Source organism: Lissotriton vulgaris, chromosome 5 (assembly GCF_964263255.1).
Source record: "Lissotriton vulgaris chromosome 5, aLisVul1.2, whole genome shotgun sequence".
Classification (NCBI taxonomy): domain Eukaryota; kingdom Metazoa; phylum Chordata; class Amphibia; order Caudata; family Salamandridae; genus Lissotriton; species Lissotriton vulgaris.
The window spans coordinates 1,022,328,361-1,022,354,229 of NC_141693.1; the positions used below are offsets into that span (position 1 = coordinate 1,022,328,361).

The 25,869-nt window shown below is 44.0% G+C and overlaps 1 protein-coding gene across 2 annotated transcripts in view; it reads left to right on the forward strand.

The window, feature by feature from the left end:
• The window catches only part of ARMH3 (armadillo like helical domain containing 3), a 624,464-nt gene that overhangs the window by 486,776 nt on the left and 111,819 nt on the right, over positions 1-25,869 (forward strand). For both annotated transcript variants that reach the window (XM_086922652.1, XM_086922653.1), the window contains one exon: positions 17,513-17,595. In XM_086922652.1, coding sequence (XP_086778778.1) covers positions 17,513-17,595 — 83 coding nt within the window. The remainder of the gene's footprint in view (positions 1-17,512; positions 17,596-25,869) is intronic.

The following is a 25,869-nucleotide window of genomic DNA, read 5'->3' on the forward strand; positions in this document are numbered from 1 at the left end:
TGTTTTGCATGGTATCTTTGAAGGTTGCACATGCACTGTTGGTCGGGCATGTTGGACATTTGTTGTCATTTATTGATCGCTGTTTATGGGGACAGTATTTCGCGTGCATAACTCCAGTGTATACCTAGGCCTAGATCAATTGTGATCTATCAACCAAGTGTAAGGCATTTTTCTGTTTGCCAAGAAAATAGCGAATGTGCAAAATCAGAGCCAATTGTAGAAAGCTTTTGAAACTTTAAAAAAAGAAAAATCAGTAACCCACCTTAGAATATTTTGTTCTTATATTGCCTACCAAGATTGACTGTGCTATTTGAAGACTGCAAAACATTACAGCAATCCGGTTGTAACACATTTTTATGAGGTGTTCACCTTCCTTTTCTAGACCTCTAGACTGGATTGAAAAGTATAGATTCTTTCACGAGACAAGCATGTAAGGACAAATTAGACTAAATAATTTCAATAAATATTCGTTTTAGGCTTTGTTCCCCCCCAGAATGATTTAGAAAACCTTTTACTGAGTTAGTAAAAGGTTTTCTCCCCACTTCTCAGGACAGTCTTGCTATGGTCATCTGCTTGACATAGGGAGTTACAGCGCCAAGATGCTCCTTGGAGTGGTAGAGCGCTATATAAGTGCTGAATCACATCACATCACATCACAGTAATGTTCTCTCACGTCTACTATTTAATTCTATTGCTTTTAATCTGATTCTCATACTATGGCAATACTGTACTGGCACAACCTAGTAACTACTAGTGTCACTCTCAGCTTCTAGTTCACTTTAGGTTCAAATCTTTGTATTGGTTTGAAAGACAAAAGAACAAAACACGATGCACCAGTCAATGTGGCCCACTTTGTCAATTGAAACGCTACATAGGGCAATCAGAACAGTCGAGAAAAAACAACCTGACCTCCCCCCAACCCCTTGTCCTCCCCCCACCTCTGTTGTTACCAAAGAGGTATCTGAGGCCAACAGCAAGCAAATTAGCAGCCCTGGGGCAGAGTGGAATCTTGCGATAATGCAGTAAGTCGCAAGAGGCGCATGTACCTAGGGCAGGTGAGTGCGCGGAATTCAGAGCATAGGTAAGCGGTGAAAGAGCGCCCCAGATCCGGAAAAAAGGCTCTGTCACCTTGGACAGAGAAAGAGATGCGCTCCATGCCCAACGCGTACCATAGCCTGTGCATCCACCCCTGTATCGAAGGTGCCCTATCCGAGCCCCATGTTGACAGTATATTCTGTAGAGAAGCCCCTAGGGCGATACCCATCTGCTTCCCATTGCGTGATTTGAGGGGAAATGTAAGTCTAAGATAATGTATTCTGGAAATCATAGGATAGTAGTATCAAAGTGGAGGTCTATTTCATCCAAGATTTGTGTCCAATAGGACTTAAGAATGGGACATTCCCACAATATATGCAGCAAGGTGCCAACAGCTCTGCATCCCCTCCAGCAGCTCGGAGAGCGACCAGGATCGCTCTTGTGCAGCCTATGAAGGGTAAGGTACCAGTATGTCGCTATCTTAGTTGCAGACTCTACGCTGGAGATGTTGCCTGCTGAGTGTCGCTCCACTCTTTCTGGATTAATGTCAGCCCCGGCTCTGCCTCCCACCTTTTCGGTCCTGCCGACTTGATCTCTTATTCCGGTGGTGTAATATGTGATAGAGTTCTGTGATGAGTCATTTGGAGGATTGATTGGATAGTAACCATCGTTCGTAGGGAGTAAGCCTTCTCTCAGCCCCTTGATGCACCTGGGGTTGCATCACCTAATGCCGTATTTGTTGGTAATGATACCGCTTCGTTTCGGGCATGGCAAAATCAGTTCCATGTCCTCAAAAGACATGGGTCCCTTCTCTTTAAAAAAGTGTCCTATAGATCTGCGGAATTCCTTATCCCAATGGCAAAAAGCTGTCTGATCGAGAACCGGGGTAAAGTCAGGGTTGCTAGTGAGTAGAGGGATGATGGGAATGTGATGAGGCCATTGCGTGTGGCCGTAGAGTCCCAAACGTTGAGAGTGACTCGTCCTATCGGGGGGCCATAAAGACCTGAAAGTCTGGAAGCTTTGCAGAGAAAAGGGATCTTCCACAGAAGCTGCCCAGCCAGTGCTCGTTCCATAAAAAGCCAATGCTTCTCAGACTGTGACTGAGCCCAGTCCAATAAGCTGCGGATCTGAGTCGCCTTGTAGTAATAGTCCAGGTTAGGCATTCCTAAACCCCCTCCCCTGTGGATCTAAACCTCATGTCTCTGCTTTCCTGTCTGCCCAAACAAAAGACGAGAACCTGCTTAGAGCTGCTTAAACATGCTCGGGTGGCTCCACAGGCAATGTCTGGAAAAGGTCGAGAATTATAAGGAATGTATTCATTTTGAGAGCTGCTACCCGGCCCAGCCACGAGTCCAAACGGGCTCCAGCTCTGCAGGTCACGCCGTATCTGTGCTAGTATACGCGTGTAGTTTAAGGAGACTGTCTCCGCGGTTGAGACTGCCAACGTTCTACCCAGGTAGGAGATGGTTTTGTGATCCCACTGAATGGGGCATGCCTGGACGAGGGCGTCAACAGTTGAAGGCTGCTAGGAGAAACCCAAGGTCTGCTATTTAGAGACATTTACACAACAGCCAGAGGGAGTGGAAAACTCCTCCAGTTCCGCGAGGAAGACCAGGCCAGATGAATGGGGAGACTCAAGCGTGGCAATGATGTTTTCTGCATAAAGGCTGATGGTGTGCCTCCCCTCCCCCCCCCCCCCCAAAAAAAAACCCCTGCTGATCCGCTGATTTTCCCTGATCCTCTGGGCCAGCATCTCCATATAGAGGGCAAACAGTAGTGGGGAGAGCGGGCATCCTTGTTGCGTGCCCCTGGCTATCGGAAACTGTTCAGACGTGCAGCCAATTCACTCTGACGGTGGCCGAGAGGTGGCTATACCCGCTATGCACCCACCTGCGAAATCGGTTCCCTATTCCAAACTGCTCCAGCGTGGTCTCTAAGAAGGGCCAGTGTACCCTGTCGAACGCTTTTTCGGCGTCGACAGATAGTAGCACTCGTTCCACTGGTTGGCGGTGCGCCTTGTCTAGGAGGTGGAGTAGCCTCCTGGTGTTATCGCTGCACTGCGTCATCGTCACAAATCTGGCCTGATCTGGTTCTATTAGTCCAGTGTTCAACGGGCCCAGTCTAGGCGCCAATATCCCAGTGAAGATCTTAAGATCTATGTTCAACAGGGAAATAGGCCTATGCGAGGCACAGTACCTACTGTACTTTCCGGGCTCGGCCAAGACTACCACTGATGCCATGAGTATCGTGGGGGCCATCACTGAGGTGTCTCCGATCTCGTTGAATATCCGTGTCAATATTGGGGCTAGGTCTGAGCAGAAGGTTTCATAAAAAATGGCTGTAAACCCATCCGGGCCGGGAGATTTAAGGAGGTTAAGCCTGAATATAGCTGAAATTACCTACTTGACTCGGATCGGGGTATCTAACGAGGTGGCCTGATCAAGTGACAAACGAGAATGTTATGAATCAGAAGTATGCCAAGGAGTTTTGCTCTGTAATTTGCTAAGCCAAATAGAGATGGCCATAAAAGTCTCTGAAGGCGCGAGAAATATCAGCCTCTTTGGAAAATTCAGAGCCCCCCTCATCTATGATCGTTTGGACTGCCGCTGCCTGATGTTGCGCGTGCAGTTTGTGCGCCAGTAAGTGTCCTCATCTGTCTCCTCCTGTATAAAACATGTGTTTGAGTCGGAGGGCTGCATATTCAGCTCGGTCCAAGTCCAAGCTAGCTAGTTGAGCTCATGCAGACTTTAGTTGCCTCCATACCCTCGGAGCACCTGTTCTTTTGTGAATCCTCTCTAATTCGGAGACCTGCTGGGAGAGCTCCTGCCTTTTCTACCTACATATTCTATCGTCCGCAGAGGATGTGGCTATTACATCTACCCTAGCCACCAGTTTGAGTGTTTCCCATAAGGACACTATGGAGGTTTCAGGAGTGCCATTCAGTTAGGTAGTCCTTTAGTGTCTTAGTGAGGCAGGCAATAACTTCGGGGCGATGTAGGAGTGTGTTCCTAATCCTCCACGAAAAGGATGGGTGAGAGGCAGGGGGAGACAGCAGGGCCATGGTCAATGTTGCGTGGTCAGATAGTGACTGAGGTTCAATAACTGAGTCTTGTAGTAAGAGGACGAGAGATCGAGACCCAGGGAAATAATCTAAGGGAGCATAAATTCCATAGGAGTGGGAGTTGAAAGTGTACTCATTTGAGTGGGGGAGAAAGTGGCACCACACATCGAATAACCCCAGGTCGTGAAACCACTGCTGCGTGCTTCCCAAGAGAGCACCTGTCTGGCCCTGCCTCTGAGCTGAGCAAACTTGCTTGCCATCGAAAACAATATTCAGATCACCCCCAAAAGTATTTGCCTATCAGAGGAGGAACTCAAGTCAGCCACCGCTTCGCGTAGGAACGCCTCCTGGCACTTGTTGGGAACATAGATGATAGCTAGTGTAAGCGTGTGTGACCCCACAGTAAAAGAAAGTGCCAAAAGTCTCCCTCTAATCTATAGCACCTTCGCCCAACCACTCCAGGGAAAGCGCAGGAAATGAGAATGGCAAACCCAGCCCTTTTAGTTGGGAGAGACGAGAAATATTGCTGAGGAAAGGCCTTCGAGCGTAGCCTATGTGTATCGCTGCGCATTAGGTGGGTTTCTTGTAGCTAGCAAATATGAGCTTTGGAATTCTCCAAATAGGGCAGGATGGCTCTGCGTTTGATAGGGTTGTTGAGCCCTTTCACATTAAGGGTCAAGATTTTAATACTCAGCGGAGCATGTAGAGGAGGCACAGTGCAAAATAATTGCAGTGGGGCAAGTTGTGCATTCCCTGTTCGGGCCCCTGTGGGACAGCATCCATGAGGCTCTAGCTAGGCAAGAATGGCAGGCATGCAAGCAGGCCAAGAAATGCGTGTGGGAGAGGGGAGGGAACCGATTACAAACAAGAGAAACACCCCAACGTAATAAAAACATTAAAAAAGAAAAATTGCAAACAGTCAATGTCCAGAGCACACTGCTCCCAGGAGAAGAAGTTTAGGGTACCTGTGGCCAACAGCTCCCCGCTTCCCCCAGGCAAAGCCCGCATCAATAAGTAGACTATATCCAGCGGCCATCAAAAGTTAGAACTGCAAATTGCAGAGCTTCTGCCTTGGTGTGTTTATTTACTCCGAAAACGCCCCAGAGAGGGACGCCAGGACCACCTGGCATTCTCTGGCCAAAGTGTCTGGATCAGGGTGTGTTGATGGGCTGGGAGTTTTGATAGTGGTGCACGCATGTCCACTTTGGTGGCTGCGTGGAAGGTTATTCTGGAGCGATGTGCCTGCAGTAGGGTCCTCAATGCCCAAAAGATTACAAGCAGCATAAAGAGATCGGATTTGCCTTGGTTCTCCCTTGAATTGAAAGATCAATCTAGGTGTCCCCAGGGATATTTGATACCAGTGTCTCTGAGGTAGGACGTGATCGGGCGGAAAGTTTTGCGTTTGAGTAGGGTGGAGGCTGCCAAATCCTGGTATAGTGTAGGCTTTGAACCTTCGTAGGTGAGGTCCGAGCAGCACTGGGCCTCTCTGAGAATCCGCTCCTTTAGCTGAAAATCATGTCCGCACGTCAGGATATCCACCGGTGGGGAAATCGCCGCTCTCCTGGGGCCCACTCTGTGGGTGCAATCCCACTTGATGGGGAACTCGGGAGTCTCCCCCAGAATGGAGCGAAAGAGGCCCACCACCCTTGCCTCGAAAGTCGCCGTCCCCCTCACCCTGAGCCATTCCATGAATACGGATATTGTTCGGGCGGGACCTGTTCTCCAGGTCCTCTGTGTGGGACTGGAAGTCCAGGTTCTGTTCTTGCAGTTTAAGGACTTCTTGCTGGAGGTGCTCAAGTTCTCCGTCCCGGCCTGCCTCGTGTTCCTCCAATGTGTTAACCCGTTCCCCCAAAGTCTCCACATCACGCTGGATCTCCCTCATGTCTGCTGAGAGCTCACATTTCATGGTGGACAGGTCCTCGCGGAGTGAGGAAAGTAGCGACTCCATGATGGATTTTCTGATCGGACCCTCCGGTCCCCCACCGCCTTAAGCCTCGTCCAGGTGCTTCGGACCCTCCACTTGCTGTGCTGCCGGCTTGAGGAGCAAATCTTTTACCGATCTGTCCTTCTTGCCTTTTGGGGCCGCCATTTCGCAGTCACTGTAAAGCCTTACTGTATGGGTGCCGGCCCAGAGTAGGAGGGCCCGATGGGCAAGGCGGTGCAATGTGGTCTCAGATGTGCTAAGGTGCCATTGAAGTGAGCTTGTCCCATCCGCCTGTCTACAATTACCAGGGGATGGGTACTCGCTACGCCACCAGATGCCTAGCTTCACAACCTCCCCGAATCAAGTCCGGTGAGGGCAGTTGCAAGGGTACACGGCCGGTAGTTGAGCTAGGGGTCTAGAGGAACTTGTGGGGCCAAGCCCTTCAGCTTGTTTGTCTCTGGCGTAGTTTGTGTTTGCTCGTGCCCCCCCCTCTTATTCCCAGGGTGCAGTTACCTACTTCCTTCAGGGCCCACCACACTGGTTCTCCCCCGACGAGGCCTGTAACCTTTCACAGATCCCAAAGTCCTGTATAGCTTACATCTGGTGCCCTGCAGGGATCGCCTTAACTATGACTCTGGGGCTCTCGGAGAGGGACCGCTCATTCCAGATGGTGTCTGTTGGGTGCAGGCCTCTGACCCCTCAGTTAAGTGCTGCCGCAGGGGAGGTCCTTCTTGGCCAACCAAACTGGAGCGCGCAGCCCGGGCTCACCTCCAAGGCCTCTAGTTCTGCTGAAAGTGCTGTCTGGTGCGGGTATTATGTAGCAGTGGCGTCTCCCTTATACAGATCTAGGGGGACTGCATGGAAGCCCTTAATGTCCAATGGGGGAGAGTCTTTTCAGGCCTGGCGGTACAGCGGTCCCCACTATCTGCCGGACTTAGGTGGCCGCCCCCTCAGGCAGGTGCTGCCGCAAAGAAGGCCCTACCATGCCGCGGGCCCCGGGGAGAGTGCGCAGCCCAAACTCACCTCCCGCCTCTGGTGCGTGTCCGTGTCAGCGCTGCCGGGAACATTATTAGAAGGCATGCGTGGTATGCTGGTGGCGACCCCCTTATACTACTCCGGGGGTCCACCAGGGAGTCCGCTATGGCTTCGGGGTGGGGTCCGCTCAGGCTAGACAACAGTGCGAACACCCCCCCCCCTCTGTAATGCGCATGCAACCATTTTCCCAGCAGTGTGCTGACTCAGGAGAGGCCCAACCAGACCAGCCAAGCTGGAGCCTCATGTAGGTCGCGCCACCCAGGCCCTCCCTGGCAGCCTCTGGCATATGCCTTGCGGTTGCCGCCGGGAGTTCTGTTGAATGGCGGGTGTTGTGTGGCAGTGGCGGTTCCCTAAAACTGCTCCAAGGGACCACCAGAAACATGTGCAGGAGCTCGAAGATAAAGGCTCACCACCGTGGCGACTCACAGGATTCCAGCACGCTCCCTGCTGCTCCACCGCAGATCCGCTGCCGCCTCTTTCCCGGGTGTCTGGATCACCGCTACCTCGCAGATGTGTCGCAACTCTCCCTCGGCAGGCTGTGGCGCACCTACGACCACAAGAGGTGCGGTAAGGGGCCAGCGGAAGCGGAGAGATAAACTGCTGCGTCCTATTGGGACTCCATCTTGGCCACACACCCCTTCTAGTTCACTGTAAAGCTGACGTTTTCACTATCCTGGAAGGACACTAAAGTCACTTGAAACCCTAGGCCTGTTCCTGAGGTCCTTTGTTGAACATTTGTTTTTATTTTGAAATATACAGCACATGTTATGGGGATATGCACCATAAAGTCCAGACATAATTGGTCACAAATATTCCCAGCAGACAGTCTAGACCAAACCTGAGAGCCGCAAAAAATGAGAATGAAATGGGGAAAATTCTCTGTAACCTAGACAATGAAAGATGGCTCAGTATAGTTGGTTTTAGTTACAGAAGAACAATCTAGTAATTGGAATCAACCAAGGGTTCTCCACTAGACCTCCTAGGTTCATGGGCAGCTCCACTGCAATGGCGGAGGAGTGTCGCCCCACTGGCAGAGTTTTCCAGATGGGATACTCCAATATGTATGTGATGGAACATTCCATGTGCTAAAGTCCCTTTAAGTATCCCATTTTTCTCAATCATCGATGTATCATCTGGATATAACAAAGGACATTAAAACATGGTTTGGGGTATGTTTTACTCTGTCACATTCCTGTGTTTGTCCCAAAATTGTATGCCTATCACAATTATTTGCCTAAAAAAAAAGCGTGGCTTACATGCACATTTGTTAAGGAGTAAGACATCATGCAAACCTGTCACTTTTAACATGAATGAAATAGTATTTTTCAATCAAACCTCATTTGGGTTATGTTTTGAATCGAAAATGTAACCTTTTAATCTGATGTTACTAGTCATATTGGCTCACATGCTCACTCTTGTATGTGTATAAAACCAACTTATCAATATGGTGTGTGGAACATCCTCTGTATCATAAGTGCATTTTATGCTATGCCACCTGTAATTGGGCTAACGTTACATCATTCACAATAGTGAAGGAGCATCACACCTGACACAATAAAGACTAGTTGCCTGTTTGGTGTAACTGTCCTTCGTCAAACAACCTGATGTATATTTGTTGTTTAGGCAGGCATGTGTCTGCTCGAACCAGTCCTTTGGTAGTGAACAGAAATTAGGTCATATCCTTTTCCACAAATTCAAATATGAAACACATCATCATACACCTTTTGGAAAACTTACACCTTCAAGAATTCTTCTTGTGCGTTGAACATGTATGAACCTTAATGGTGATGGCAACATTTGTTGCTGTAACAAAAAATAGTTATTTAAACTGTTAAACTCAAACTAGAACTTACCCCCTTGATGCTGCTGTTATGCTCTCAACTGCCCATCAAGCTCTTGATAGGCCGGAAGCACTTCCAATCTTGGGAGGACTGGTCGAGCTGGACTTCTGTTGACTTCCTGGTCCGGTGTCAAAGGTCTGTCCACCTATTTAGACAATGAATGCTGCACCACTTGTAGACCCCCAGGGTCCCCACCTTCTTAGCGATGACCTTCCAAATGGTCTTTTTTTGATGGGCGTTTACCTGTATAGATACCAGAAATTAAAGAACAAATATTATTCTTTGTGAATTTTTTTGAGTTGATGTAACACAATTATACTACATCAATCATAAGCATTATTCAAAAGTTACTACAAAATATATATTTTTTCATTCTGCCAAAATAAAACACTAAATATTACTTTTGTTGTAACCTGTTGACTAGCCTTATCCTTTGTCTTGTCCTAAAATCACAAATCCAGGCCAGTGGAATCATCTAGGCCAGGGGGCTGCAACATTTTCTGCAATGAAAGCTACTTCCTAACCGTGAAAATCATTTTGAAATGCTGAAGGCTAAACAACTTGCGCATTGTAACCAGACAACCACATGCTCAGCTACATTGACTTGAGGCCTAATGTCCATAGAGCCAGGTACTATGGTTGGATCTAAATACTATGACTGAGGGCACTATGAAAGGTCTGCCCATGTGTGTCAGTGAGAGTGTGGTCTTTGGGGATGTATGGACATGTGTGCTTATGAAGAGGATGTATTTATACAGGTGACTAAGAGCCTGTGTTGTATGTACTTGCAGCAAAAGACATACCTTTCACCACGTGACACCGTTAGATGAATGATACAAGCATACAATTGTATGTTCCTTTTAATGTGGATAAATTAAAACTACAGATACATATTCAACCAAACACCTAATATGATGGAACATTGTTCTGCACTTTGAATTTCCCTCATGTAAAAAAGGGCTGTATTTTTCCTATATACTTATGGCACAGTGTATACTGCCCACTGGGAATGAGGGGCCTGCTTTTCGTAAATGCAATACTTTGAAATGGGAGAAAATGTAAATAAAGAGTTAACTCCATTAATGTAATTCTTCATTTTATTGTTCGTCCTTTTAAAGCATTCAGATGCATCATTTTGTTCACAACTCCAATTTTGAGTTGACAAGGAATTATTTTTAATGGTCAAATCCCTCAGTGCTACAGTTGTTCACCTCTATGACTCCGCCCCAGCCTGGCCCATAAATTTGACCGAGCACTCCTCATTGTCAAGCCCTGCTATCTGCAGCCTGATGAGCATGATGTCAAATTAACACAGCCTTTCCTTAACTAATTGAAAATGTGCTCATTTGAAAATGAACTCAAGGCTGTGAGCTACTCTGAAGGTGCCTGGGAGCTACTGGTAGCTCCCAATCGACTAGTTGGAGACACCTGATCTAGGCTGAGGGATTTGTGGGATAATACACATAGCACACATCATTTTAATTTGGTACGTAAAAAATTATATATATGTACAGTTGTAAAGAAAATATAACGTGTTTTCTAATTTAACATGGTGTGGAATTTCTAAATTTCACATGAAAATCATACATATACATAGATATTTCTCAAAATACACATTAAGTAACATGTAGGGCTTAAAGCACACAACACATACAAATGTTGTCTTCTCTAATCATAAAGTGCTTTAAAAATTCACACAATCATTGTTCTATATAATGTAAACAATAAATGCCACTTCTCTTCAATCTCTACACGTCACTCAGGAACTGAATGGGCCTTTCTAGCCTGTTTTCTAAAAAATAAATTACAAAAACAGGTACATTTACAAATACATTTTAAACATGTACCTGTTCCTCTGGTGACCCATAAAGCTGGCTGTACAGGAACAGGACCTCCATTGCCAGCAACTCCAGCTCCTCTGGCGAGAAGGCTGGGTGGGGCCTCATCACCTGCTCTTCCTGGTATCATGGCTTCTGGAGGTCGTAAACAGCAGCAAAAGTGGAGGAGGACTTCGTGGCTGCAGTAATAAGCTGTTGTTGCAAAGTACAAAGGGAACATGAATTAATCCTGTGAAAGACACACACACATTTTAGGTGTACATATCTTGTACAAATAAAACTTTCACAGTTGTTGATTTGAAGTTATTAAGATTGCCGTAGACTTGTTTTTCTTTTGAATGATGCCATCAAGCCAATATGTGCTGCTTAAATTGCTCTAACCACATGTGGTATTCGAACCAAACCATACTAATCTTCCTTCACATTGGTAAAATCCACATTTTTTTGTTAAGTGTACGAAGCTGTTGATGTGTCTCATCATTGTAGAAAGAACTTCTTGCATCACACCACTTAAAGTTGGTATTGACATTTCATCGGATATGGTAACAAAGTCTTGGAATGATCCTGTGGCCACAAAATGGAGAAATGCCAGGATTTTCACTATTGGCTTTATTGATGTTGGATTACTATTCTGAGCCAGAAGATCAGGCTCCAGCTGATGACAAAAATCAATGATAGTTTGGCTATTTAATCTGTTTTTTTGTATTATATCACAGTCTTCCATGGTGGCAATGTCTGGGCTGTAAATGTTAACATGGCACTGATGATTTGGATTATGCATGGGTTGTAATGTTTTTAATAAACTATGACAAACATTAATTTCTTACATTTTAAGAACATACATCATTTGGGTTTATGCTCTTAGTTCTTTTTGGTCATTTTTAGAGATTGTGAGAAACATAACCTACATGAAATTAATTTATGAATAAGCAATCACTTTAATTTTGTATATTTTAATATGTGATGGAAGGAAAACAGTGATTGGGAAGAAATTGGGGACAAAATATAACAGCAGTCTTTGACTTTGTTAGTTTTGTTTTTTATTCAACAAAGCCAAATAAACAAAAACAGGATGTTAACAAAAGAAGATAAACAAAATGATACAAGTCAATTATGATAAATGAAACTATTATTAAAAAGCCAAAAATGTTAGAAATCCAATGTCCAAAATACAACTGGTATCAGAAAGGTAAATGTTTCCAGGAAATAGGTAACAGAGTGAATGGTAGTCACACATTGGAGGAAATTAGGTCCTACTTCGCTTGGTGGTGTTGGTCTTGTCATCCTCACCTGGTGGTCCAGGTGAACGTGCTCCTTCGGGGGGTAGGTGGATACACAATTACAGGGACTGAGGTGGGTGCAGGTGTTGCCTCTTGTGGCAGGGCCTCACTTTCTGTAGCTGAGGCAGATGTTGTTGGCCCAGATGTTGTTGGCCCACAGAAAGGGAAATATGGTGCTGGAAAGGCCCTGCACATAAGGGTGTAAATGTCATGCAGCACCCCAGTCAGGAAGTCCCCAATTGGAGTTCAGATTTTCCATCTGCACATTGTGTTCCTCTGCAACTGCTTCTTCTCTCAGAGCTCTGTAAGGAGCTGGCCCACCATCCCTTGGGAGTTGGGGATAATGGAGGGATCCCGAGACTTGGGCAATGGTGGTCTAAGTGATAGTGAGCCCAGTTGCCTCACTTTGTTGGCCCACAGATTCCTTCACACGAACCCTACCCCCACTATCCTGTGGCCATGAACCAGTGTGCCCATCTCACTGGTTTCTGTCTGAACTGGAGGTGGTGGTGGTTTTTGTTGAACTGCAGCCAGGACTATGGGGTAGAATATTGGGGTGGTATTGGTATGTATACCGGAAGTGGAGATACCTATAGTCTAATGGCTGGTAACAGCTGGGGTAGGAGGTTTAGTTGTGAGCCGAGTGTGACTCACTGGAGCTGTCTTCCCAGGCATGCCAGATGGACCACGTTACTCCTCATCATCCTGACTTTCATGACCAGAGTCATCCCTGAAGGTTTGTTCCTTTTCTGGAGTGTGGAGTATACTCAGTGGCAGAATGTTGTTCACGTACTCTGGGTGTTGGACATATAATGAATGTAAAAAAATGAAGAAAGTTGTAAAAGTCCGGATTATACGTCAAATGAGTTTGTAGCTCAAAATAAAGTAGAATAAAAGGAAAAAATGAACTTTTCAATGTTATGATAAATTACACTATCAGTTTAAATTACACACAACGGTATCTCAAAATAGCAGGCAAAAAGATATCCTGAAAGGAAAATAAATTGGTAAGTATACATACGATATACTAATGATTAAACACAAAAGTAGAGAGGAGAAATGGGACAGAAGCCATTCAAAGGCTTACCAGGCTAAAATTCTGACAATGACTCAACTTGGGAAGATATATAGCATTACTCCTCATATAAACTTCGCAGAGTACATTTATTAAACAAATGTGTTTAAAAAAAGACAATTGATATTCAGCATACAAAATCCAATCCCTTGACATTTGTAGGTCAGAAAACTTTGATTTTTGAAACAAATACCATCAATTCAATGAGATACGAAGGATAGAACAACATTAAACACAAACACATTTAATAACATAGCATGAAATAGAGATTGATAAACGGCATAACACTTCAACATATGTGAAAATCTGACAGAAAAGAGATAAAGAGCAAAATTAAATTGCAATATTATTTTCATATAACAAAAACAAGACATGGTGGTTGTAGTCATTTCAATTAAACATGCACAACAGTTGCAAAATAGTAAGTAAAACATACAAAGTGAAAATATGCAGTAAGAACAAAAAACGGTCATTTAGGATAGAAACACATATATGAAATATATTATTTGGTTGAAAGCCATTACATCATGTGAACGGTAATTGAGATTGAAACTTGTAATCATTCAAACAAACAATACAAAAAATATGATACTAATATATGTAGGTTTATGTGTTTAACAAAGCTGCAAAACACTTAGCAGCAGCTAAAATAATATGCAAAATTAGATTTAGGTTTAGTGACACATTTAAAAGCATAAATTACTAGTCTCTACTGCACCAGGGATTCCTGTCAAGTCTTTAGGATGTCGGATCTGTAAGACCTTCTCCTCCCAAGGACAAAGTTGTAAGGGTGGCTGGAAGAGCCACCACCAGTCCTCTAGGGCTTCAGGTGATGCTTGGAGGCCAGGGAATGCACTCTCCCCTGCAGTTCATTCTACCTCTTTCTAATTTCCTCCTGTGTGCACAGGTTGTGTGCTACATCATTCACTTTGTCAACCTTTCTGGCTCACATTTGCCTTTTCTGAGATATGGTTGTATTTTGGACTTGGGCTCCAAACAATTGTGACTCTAGTCTAATGATTTCATCCACCATTACTGACAATTCTCCCTCTGTAAAAGGGGGATTGTCCTCCCTGCCATTATAATGTAATTAAATTAAATGAATTTGTGATCCCACAAGTAAAAGAAAATAAATTGTAGAATGCACAAGAAACAGAGGAAGTAAAATTATAAACTTAGAATACTCTGATAAAACTTCTCCAGGAAAATGTTGTGCTGTGTTGGAATGGCAAAGGATTGTGGTCTGAAATGTAGTGTGTTTTATAGGGTGGTGTGCAGGTGCAAACAAATGGATAGAACACTTCACGTGTGTGATGCCAGCATCCATCCTACAGCAACAGGAATAGTCCAATGTTGATCGCGTCCCACGTAACCTGCCGCTAGAACACCGCCTGCACAACTGTTATAGCTAAATAGGCTTAACGAAATCCAGCCATGCTGACGTGAATGGAGTAATGTTAGCCAGCAGAGAAGTCTGCTGCTTTGACATCGGCAAACCATTTTGCGCGAGGGGAAACACTCTATTGATGCTAGCGGCGGTTCAGCCAGCTCACCTCTAAATAGGGCTGGCGGGATTCCGTCAGCTTGCGGAGTACTTGAAAACTTTGCCACAGCGAACACATATAATCAATACAACTAAATTGAATTAAAACAAGTCAAAGTTTGAGCACAAAATATAGCAGACAACACATATAATCAGTATAGGTGAAATGAATCAAAGCAAGTCAAAGTATGTGCACAAATTATGGCATCAACAGAGCAAAGAAATCTTCACTGCGAAGGATTTCACCTCACCATCGGCCGACTCTAACTCGACCACTCTCTCTCAGGACCTCTACAACAGTCCCTCTGAATTGTTCAGCATCAAAATCAGCGCCATTTAAGCCAACTTCAACCCGAAACCAAACCCGACAGACCTCTCCAAACACCTCCTAATCTCATCCAAAGAAGCAATGCTAACCTCATGGCCCCTCATCATCCCAGAAGAAACCACTGGCACCATGAAGTCCTCCACTTCCATGGGGCAGGTGCCCCTTTGGACCCCTGCCACTCCACGCCTAATCCAGAGGGCTGCAACTCATCAGCACAATGTTCACATCCATTCTCAATGCCTTCATGTCTTCAGCAACCTTCGCAGATTCTTGGAAGCATACAATTTCCCTCCCATTGCTGAAGAAACCATTTGCGGCTCCTTCAATGCTCACCAACTGTAGATCGCTCACCCTACTAACATTCTCGGCCAAGGTCTTAACGAACATCATCAACAGACGCCTCACTGAATACCTTAATGGCCACTAGCCCCTCAACCTCACTCAGTTTGGTTTGAGATCCAATCACAGCATGGAAACTGCTCTCATCGTCGTCACAAATGACATCCGCATGACTCTAGATGGAGGCGCAAGGAGGATGTTGGCCCTCATCCTCCTGGACCTCACTGCAGCATTTGATGCTGTCTCCCACCCCATCCTCACCCTACTTGCGGATTCCACGGCCACGCTGATGGATCTGCTTCTTCCTGATTGGAAGGACTCAGTCAGCATGGCACGGTATACCTTGGACCCTCGCAATATCATCTGTGGAATCCTGGAAGGATCCTCTTGAACCCGACCCTCTTCAATGCATACAAGATCCATCTAGCCAGCATGATCTGCTCTCACGATATTAACGTCCTTTCCTATGCCGATGAAATGGAACTCATTCTCGCTCTCCGACAAGATGCCCAGTACCCGGGTCAAGCTCAATGCCTGCATGACTGAAATCGCCCAATGGATGAAGACCAACTGTCTGCAGCTGAACATTGATACGACTATAATTTCCAGGAAGAGCCCTTCACTGTGGGACTCCGCCTGATGGTTAACAGGCTGACACCCACCCCACCACCCATGCCAGGAACATCTGGATCGTCATCAACAGCAGACTCAACATGACCATCCAAGCCAATGCCTCACCCTTCCATACCATGAAGATGCTGAGGAAGATTTTCAAATGACTCCAAATCAGCACCCAGTAAACCGTCACACAGGCCCTCGTCACAAGCAAGCTGCACTATGGGGGATCCCTCTATTCTTGGATAAACAAAAAGCTCACCAGAAGACTGCTGATTATTCAGACATTGGTGGCCAGAATCACTCTCAACCTTCCATTCCACACTCACATCACACCACTCCTCAAAGATCTCCACTGGCTCCCCATACAAAAATTAGCACAATTCAAACTCCTCCCCTGCACTTTTAAGAAACTATGTAATTCTGGCCCAGTATAACTCAACAATCGCATCTGCTTTCACAAACCTTCCAGACACCTGTGGTCAACTGGGCACCTGCTTGTACACATCCACACATACTGAAAACCAGATCCAGTGGTTGAGCCTTCTCCTACATCACTCCTAAAGCATGGATTGACCTGCTGCTACGCAAGTCTCCTTTTGACTTCTTGAATTTCACAAGAAGCTGAAACCCTGTATTTTTAGCAGTCCCACTAGGTCTTAGGTTTGGCTAGACTCACATCTTCTCAGTACCTGACTCACTTCATGGGTAATAGTGCACTCAACAAATATACATAACATAACACCTCCACAAGCCCCCCTCATACCCTCTCTATGAGCTGGTGCATGAATCTAAAATAGTGCTTGTTGTTAGCTCTAATAGCTTAAGTCAGATAAGAGGTTGTTGATTGTAATCCCCTTTGAGAGTGGGGCTTTCCCCGTGTTTTGTGATCCTGTAGCCAGCCAGAATCCTGCTTAGTCAGTTAGTTGAGATTGGCCATCTAACACTCTTTCACAATATGTCTCTATTGGTCAGTGGCCAAAGAGCCACCTAACTTCAGAATACAAAATTCTGACATGTTCAGTATATTTATAATATTAGTGTGTGATTTTTCTGATTTACAGAGCCCCATAAGAGCAACTTCCAAAACGAAACCCATTCCTTATCTTTTATGGACACTTGCAGATCTTCCCAGTTTGAATGAGCATATTTTTCTTTTTTTTACAGTTAGCTTTTTAGATGGCTCTTATTTCCGGTACTTCTGCCTTTGCTTTGTCTCTGTGAATTTTGGAACACATAAGCCTTTTCTTCTCCAGTCTCCATTCATTGTGAACCCACCCTAAAGATGTTTTGCTTTTCGTTTTCCTGATTGTAATAGCGAACGTCTGTCCTCAAAAAGAAAAGGTGCATAGAAATTACTAAAATATTTGGCTTGCTTTGCTTATTATGGGTGTGTCAACCAATCAACTCAAAATACTTCTTGTCCAACTTGAGGAGTGACCACTCAGCTCCTCCTTAGAACTCTTTAAGAATAATGAGGCCACTGAAAGTTTGCTAGGTCTGGTCTCCTGGGCCTGACATGTAGAAACATACTTTTATGCACTATATTAAGAAGGTATTACTTGTTACTTAACCTGCATCTATTTCTTTTATTTTAGCTTTGATCAACTTGTTGAAGTTCCTTATGTCCAATGAGACGGGGCTATTGGCAAAACACAACATTTTTACATTGGCTCTAATGGTAAGCATTATGAGAGGAGAGGTAAAAGCTTTATAACACCTTCTGCATGTATATCATTCATTTATCTAAAATGTAAAAAAACAAGGTCACATTGAGATATCAAATATCAGCCTACTAGACGTTGAACACCAGATGTGGGGGTTGAGTGGTGTGCTATTGGTTCAGCTGTGTATAATGACAAGATGTTAGGGGTCTCCATATACAGTGCTAATAGGTTTTTAGGTCGAGCCTAGGCAGCACACATGCGCTGTCTGCAAGACCTGTTGTTATCTCCTCTATCGGCTTTTGGCATGCCCATGAATTGTCATTTGTTTGTTGTTGTGCCTTTTAGAAGTACAGCGTTTTTATTGGTGCATTGGGTCTGATTCTCCTGCCTTTGCATGCTTGGTGCACGCTCAGGTGATTTAACTCATTGTTTACTTGCATTGGCCATCCCAATATGTCCCCTGTTCCTCCTGGTCATTCTGATCTGCCTTTTATTTTGTAGGCTATCAGCATTGTTTAAGGCTTTCAGGACATTTCACAAGCAATGATCTGTTCGGCACCTGCAAAGTGGCAATTTCTGTCCGGTAGCTGTTGAGCTATGCCAATAGCTCTAACTCAAAAAATGCGAGACTTATTGCATTTCCAATGCTTGTTTAGATTGTTGTAGACTCACGGAGTTAGTTTTTCTAGATCTTCTGGCACTAAGGACTCAGTCAATGTGGCAACCCAAATCAGAAAACCAGGTGGACTACAACCACGCCACAATCAATCCCATGACACTTTACATGTAGCTAGTGGAACCCTCTGTCATTAAGGGATAAAACACTCAAGAACACTAGAAAACAAGGAATGCATTTTAAAAGGTAATTTTAAAATTGGACATCTAGTCTGGTGCATACAATATAAATTGTAACCACAATCAAGACACACAAAACTGCAGCAGCATTTATCAAAAGCCTTGTCGTGTAGTTCCTACAAATCTAAATAGGACATGTTTTATGTTTTAGACAACATTAACTAAGGGATTGGTGTCCAGACTGATTCCAAACACCCCCGAAGGATATGTTAGCCTGTAGACTAGCTAGCTCACAGTGCCACTATAAGCCCCTATTACCAAGGAGTGAATAGTTTCTGGGAACTATCGAACATGACAACCAGACCCCTCAGGGATCTGGAAACAGTACAGTACTTTTTGCTCAGTCACTCTTGCTCACTTTGTCTCAGAGAGATACACAGAATATAAAGGTGGGGACATATTCAATAAGTATTTATTGAACCAGTGTCGTTCTAGTATAAAATACGTGTGCTGCAACAGCCATTAGACACAAACAGATATTTACGGTTATTAGCACTAATAGAGTAAAGAAAAGGTAGAATTCTACCATATGCTAAAACAATGACTATATGCAGGCATATATAAACATAACAGTAATAATTCATACTCCTACGATGCAAACCCTTACTAGATGTACCTAGGATGTATGTTGTTGTGTAGCCAAGAATACCCCTAGGTTAGAGCCAACCCCCAATACCTGAGGTGGAGATTGAAGGACCCCGTCTTGATCTCAAGATGGACACCCCGCAAGGGATGTCAGACCACTGCGTGCTGGAGTGTCTGCGTGCAGGGACCTCAGCGTCTCGCATTAGCTTGGAAGTCTTTCTCCTCTAGTTTGCCCAACAAAGATGTAGTGCTTATATACCCAAAAGGTACCCTCAGGGGTTCTACCTAGAAGTGTACTATGGGCATGTCAAGCACGGTTGACGACAGCGGTGACCCTTATGCAGAGTTATTATGCAGAAGATGGTACCCCTGCTGTGATACTGAGAATCCTCATACATAATACATGAGGCTAGTTTTCATGGAAAACCACAGGACAGTCTTGTAGCACCTAACTAGGTAAAAGGTCAGCGCAAAAACCCGTTATGTAGAACAATGGTAGGACAGATGTAGGTAAAAGGTCATGTAACTACCTTGGCCTATATTGGAGTACATTGGGGTTCATAACACCCACTCCTCATCCGACTGGACGACATAATACTGAATGCTAAAATATGCCTGTTTTTAACCCCTTCTGTGCGGCGCCGATTCCCCCCCGGTGCTGCGCTCTAATAGAACCGGGCGTGGTCATGACGGAACAGTTCCGTCATAAGCACAGCTCGACCGATGCTCATGACGGAACCGTTCCGTCATGAGCATGGAAGGGGTTAAATAAACAAATAGCTAAAATATGAGTCTAAAAACATAGTAAGTGTTAAAAAGTAATGATTGGTGGAAAAAAAGCTCTGGTAGTCCTCTAGAAGTCAATATACTGTTAGACCAACTGAGCATGCTGAAAGCCACAGTGCTCCGTGAGAGCAGAAGAGTGAAAATAAAACAAAAATTATGTTTTCGAATTCCATTTGTAGTTGTTTTTGAATAAAGGTCAAATTGTTCCCAGCACACAGAGAGCCAAATATTTGTTTCCTGTGCTGGAGACGCAACATCACTGTTGCCTGCCTTCGCAGACGACCGTCCCTGTAACACTTCTTGGATCAGGTCAATGGCACACATGTGATCTTCTCCGGTTCCCACAGCTGTTGCTGTGGAAGAGTTCAATGCCTGTAAGCTTGGTGTAGAGCCAGTGTCCATTCCAACAGGTGCTGAAGCATCCTGTGGTGGCTCCAAGAATACAGAAATTAGGATTGGGATACGCAGAGGACACTGCACTACATAGGCCTTTAATGGGTCCAGCAGTACATCCATGTCTGGAGGCGCAACCAATGGAAGTGTTAGACGGAAGTCCAACACGCATTCTTTCTGCAAAATCTATCCAGACTGATCTGAATGACAGAAACCAGTGCTCCGTTCCTGAAGCCGATTCATGCCCAGATGTTGTACCATGCATTCACTGCAACTTCGCTCCAAGAGTGCATTTTCCAGCTCCTTGGTATTTGGAAAATCCATTGCAGAGCAAAAAAAATAAAACCAGGATACCCACTACAAGTAGCAGGATCAACAAAAGACCTCCAAAAATGCTTCCATATACAGAGAGTATCAAAGATGGAATAACTCCGAAAACCATCTGAAAGGTGCTTAATAGCCCAGAATCTATGGTCTTAAATATGGTTGTCTCATACATGTTAAAGATACGATGTGCCATTTTCCTCGAAATGGAGCAGAAAGTTAGTTTGGGCTAGGGCCTGTATCTCAGCCGAAGACTTTGCAACCTGTAGATCAAAAGACTTGCGGACCTAGGTTAAGGTCACCTCTTTCTGTAAAAGTATGGCTTTCAGTCTCCTCAGAGAATCAATCCGTATTTAGGAAACGTTCATTAAAGGTCATAGCTGCGCCTCCCTGACTGTGTGGGTCGGTGGAAACAATACTTGCATACAACAAGTAACCCTGGATTTTACTGTGACCAGATATGCGATGCCCTGCAGCATCTCGCAACAACCTTGATGATTCAACATCAAATAACTCCCGTTTGACAGTAGTTTGAACACCAGAGCAACCAAAGCGTTGCAAGCTCCGTGAAGCATAATATCCTGACAAATTAACGATCCACTTAACAAATTCTCACAGTCTGAACTGCTGAGAGACTTCAGTATCACTATTTCTGCATCTAAATCTGTAAGGTAACTCCCACGATTCATGGATGTACTCCCTACCCAATGCTTCATACCTTCCTACCTGGTGGTATTGTAGGCAATATTGAAATTGTTATGTTGTCACTGGCAATGTGATATGGCCCTGGATTAACCATTCTGTGGAAGGTGATTCAGCCACGGTGAAAGGTAATTGGTCTAATTTGTCAATGTGCAACATTGTATATTTTGCATCTCTTTGTACCATTGTGGTCTACCTTTTTGTTAAATTATAATGAGAGAACAGAGACGTACTGTTAATATATTGCATGGGCACGTGTCTGGAGCGCTATGAAGGTAACGTCCAGCTTAGTAACAGAATTGATCGTAGCTGTGATTTCCCATGTTGAAGAATGGACAAATCCAGTTCCAAAATATCTATAGCAGAAGACACAATGTTGTCCAGTGAATAAATCCTTGCTGTTAGTATGGTCACGTCATTGTCGACCATTTCCAAAGTCTTTTCTAGGTTAGCTCTATCAATTTCATGTAATCTTCAGCAGCCTCCTATTAAAAGATCTTTCATACTTTGTTGTAAACAGCATATAAGAAGTGTTTTCGCTGCGGTTTCCGGGGACCTTAAAAAAATCCCTTAGATCCATGTCATCTTAAAGTAAGGATAAGTGTTGTTTGCGCTGGGACAGTGTTGAGGTCTTTAGCCAATCTAGGCATAACTTCCCAACACTTTATGATGTCACCACCCCAAATGTTCCTGTTGTACATAGCGTTGATCAGGCCTATGGATACTAAACCCTTCAGTGTTACCCCTGAATCTTGATTAACATTTATTTGTGTCTGTTAGCCAAACCTACCATCCCTTCCAATTGGGGTCTGATGAATTGTGTGAAACCTCATGCATGATGTCATCAAGCGTGCCCTCACTATGTTCTGTATAATTTAGCCATTTCTCACAGTGTGAAGGCCAGGGAATCCGAAGTGTGTGTGCCTTCGCTATGTTCTGTATAATTTAGCCATTCCTCAAAGTCTGAAGGCAAGGGAATACGAAGTGTGTTCAAGCCTTAAATCTTGGCTAACCCAACACAGGAAGTTTGTTGCACAGTGCCTTTAAGGAATATAATTTGTTGTGGTATAAATAATGCCTCAGTCCCCTGAACCTGGCATTCTTTAGTTCCCCAGGCTGATTTCATGTCTATAGTGTCTTTCCATAATTTGAAACTGTGTTCAGACAGTTGGGAGATAAAAGAAGCAGAGTATATCTGTTTTGTGTTGGTGAGCATATTTTTCTTCGCAGGTGTAGGTGAAAGTTTATATTATTATGAGCAGCGATCTGATGTTTTAAACCCAGAAAAATAATCAAACTTTTGTGCAAACGTTTGTGAACTACCTTTTGGTGGTGTTGGGCAATGTTCCAATTGGTGGTATGCGAAAACATTAGGTGGAATACTTTTTTTGCGGAAAAATTGATGAACATAATGTTGGTAACAATACTTGATGCCAGAATCAGATGTATCATCATACATTTCATTTTTCGAGAATCCAGCAGATTGTTTTAAATCAGGCTGCATACTATTTGTATTTTCTAAATCCCAATCGTCAAACAATGTACTGGAGGTGATATCATTGAAAGAAATTTTAAATTCATGCAATATTTTTTACATTTCAGTTGAACTAAATACATCAAATGAAACCCTATCCCAAACTATCCCCTCAGGAATCGGAACTGCTGCAATGTTCACAAAGGACAGTTCTCTTTGTTCACGATGAGATCATGTATGTGGTTTCAGGACCATGTTCATATGTAGTAATGCGTTCTGGGAGGTAATGTCTATTTAGAAGCAGAAAAAAGACAGTCACTACACCTATCAGTAGACAAATTGCACCCCAGATTTGTAGTTGGGAGAAACAAAGTAAGTTTTTTTCCAAAGGTAGATATGATACATTTTTTCTTTGCGGCAAACTTGAGCTGGTGGTGACTCTGGTTCACTTGGATCCAGAGAAAAGGTATGAAAATCAATGAAGTAGCCAGATGCTGTTCAATCTATCTTTGGTGGCTTAGCAGGTTTAGTAGAACTGGCAGTTGGTTCATTTTAAGGCATATTCACATACATGTTGGTATTAGGCCGAATCTATGTTTCATTTGAATTTTGTTCAATAGGCACGAGTTCCATTCCATTGTTGGCAACTCTGTTACTTCGTAGAGTAGAATCTTCTAATGTTATTAGTCTTTCTGTCTGAACTTCCTGTATGGTAGTGAGAGGAGATGGACTCCTACTCAGAAGCCCATGTGGCCTGCTATTCAGTATTGGCTGCATAGTGTGGTTTGATCAGATCAATGGAGACCAATGTCTTTTCTTTCTTGCCGGCAACGGGTGGAAGAAGTACTGTTCTTGTTCCTTCGACAGCCAGGACAGGTACAGGTGCTCTGTAAGATGGCCCAAATTCTTTTTTGTCCCCTATCTTTTCTTTGACCAGGTCCCTGATCTTTGGGACCCAGGCAAGTCTTGCTGGTACAGGTTTGACTTCCCCAGTGGCGGTACGTTTTACTTGGACATTGCTTTTAATGCCCAGAATTCATTGAGTTCCTGCAAAACAGCCAAACAATCAATGATGTCAAATCCTTTTGTCATCCACCACTGTTCTGCCACTATCAAGGTCGGGTACCCACATTCTCATCCCAAACTGGACCTCATAAGGAGTACGGTCTCTGAGAAAGCACAACTCAACTACTCAGATATGACAGTTAAATAAGAACCATACAATGTTGGCGGTGCCATGTCTGTTAGTTCCTACAAATCTATATAGGATCTGTGTTTTAGACAACATAAACTAAGGGATTGATGTCCAGACTGATTCCAGACCCCCCGAAGGATACGTTAGACTGTAGCCCAGCTAGCTCTCAGTGCCACTATGAGCTCTTCTTACGAAGGAGCGAATAGTTTCTGGCAACTATCGAACTTGACAACCCTGACCCATCAGGGATCGTGGAAACAGTACAGTACTTTTCACTCAGTCACTCTTGCTCACTTTGTCTCAGAGAGTTGCACAGAATAAACAGTGGGGCCTTTTTCAATAAGTATTTATTGAACCAGCGTCATTCTAGTATAAAATACGTGTGCTGCAGCAACCATTAGATACAAACAAATATATAAATGTAGAATTCTACCATAGTGCTAAAACAATGAATATATGCAGGCATATATAAACATGACAGTAATAATGCATACACCTGTGATGCAAACCCTAACTTGATGTACCTAAATGTACCTAGCATATATGTAGGTGTGTAGCCAAGAATCCCCTTAGGATAGAGCCAACACCATGACCTGATGTGGGAGAGCGAAGGACCCCGTCTTGGTCACAATAGTGTCTGCGTGCAGGGACCTCAGCGTCTGTCAGATTGTCAGCATGGAAGTCTTTCTTCTCTAGTTTGCCCAGCGAAGATGTGGTACTTATATACCAAAAAGGTACCCTCAGTGGTTCTACCTAGAAGTGTACAATGGGCATGTCGGGCAAGTATGACAACAGAGGTGACCCTTATACAGAGTTATTATACAGAAGATGGTAATCCTGCTGTGATACTAAGTATCCTCATGCATAATACATGAGGCTAGTTTTCAGGGAAAACCACAGGACAGTCAGGTAGCACCTAGCTAGGTAACATGTCACTCAAAAACATGTTATGTAGGTAGGACAGATGTAGGAAAAAGGTTGTGTAACTACCTAGGCCTATATTGGGGTACATTGGGGTTCATAACAACATGAACAAGAAGAAATACTACAACATGATTGTGGTTCTATATTTATAGCAATTCTCTCCCCATTCTGCTGCTTCTGGGCACTAAGCTGATTTTAGCACATTGGAAAATAAAACCTATTTCAAGTTTCAGAGATGGTTTACGACTGCATACCAGTTTCAACAATAGGATTTATGTTCACTATGATAGCCAGGCCTGCTGTTCTTGTCTCTCAAAGCCAGCTGCATTGATAAGTTCAGCCAGCAGAGAATTGAATGCAAAGTGCCTCTCCAGTACCCTTCAATCACAATCTGTGATGTGATTTTGCACTGTCTGTCCCAGTGTCGCCTGGTGTGAAAGTCTCCTCTCTAACCCTTTTCTCTTTGGTTTTGGCTTTTGTAACATTATTTCACCTTTCTAGAAACTCTATGAATAAACAATTAACAGAGAGTGGCATGATGCAATTTGACTTATTTTAATTCTGGAAGATCATGTTCCTTTGAACAACAACAAATGAAACATGTAGTAATCAACCTTCTACGAATGCACCAGAAATCAGTAACACATAGTGCAGGACAGTACAGTCTGCACTTAGCTAAAATACTGCAAATGTATTCAAGCAATACTTAATTTTCACTGTGAAGAACCTAATAACATAAGTTAAATGCACTTTCTTTTAATCACTCTTACCCACTTTTGATTGATTCTCCGACACACATGTGTCTTAAGCAGGGGAATACCCAGGAAAGACCGTGCAGTGTGCAGTGTGGAAGTGTGCAGCTTTTACAGTTAAGGGGCATGGTGAAAGAAAAATGTTAAACTTCCCCAACAGGTCTCTTTTATTGCTTCTGGAAGTGATTGTGAGGTGTTTAAGGGAAGAGCCTGTATTTCACCCTATGTTATTATAGCTCTGAATTTGGTCCAAAGAACCTCTGGCCGCTTAGCTATAACTAATCTGTTGAGCAGGCAT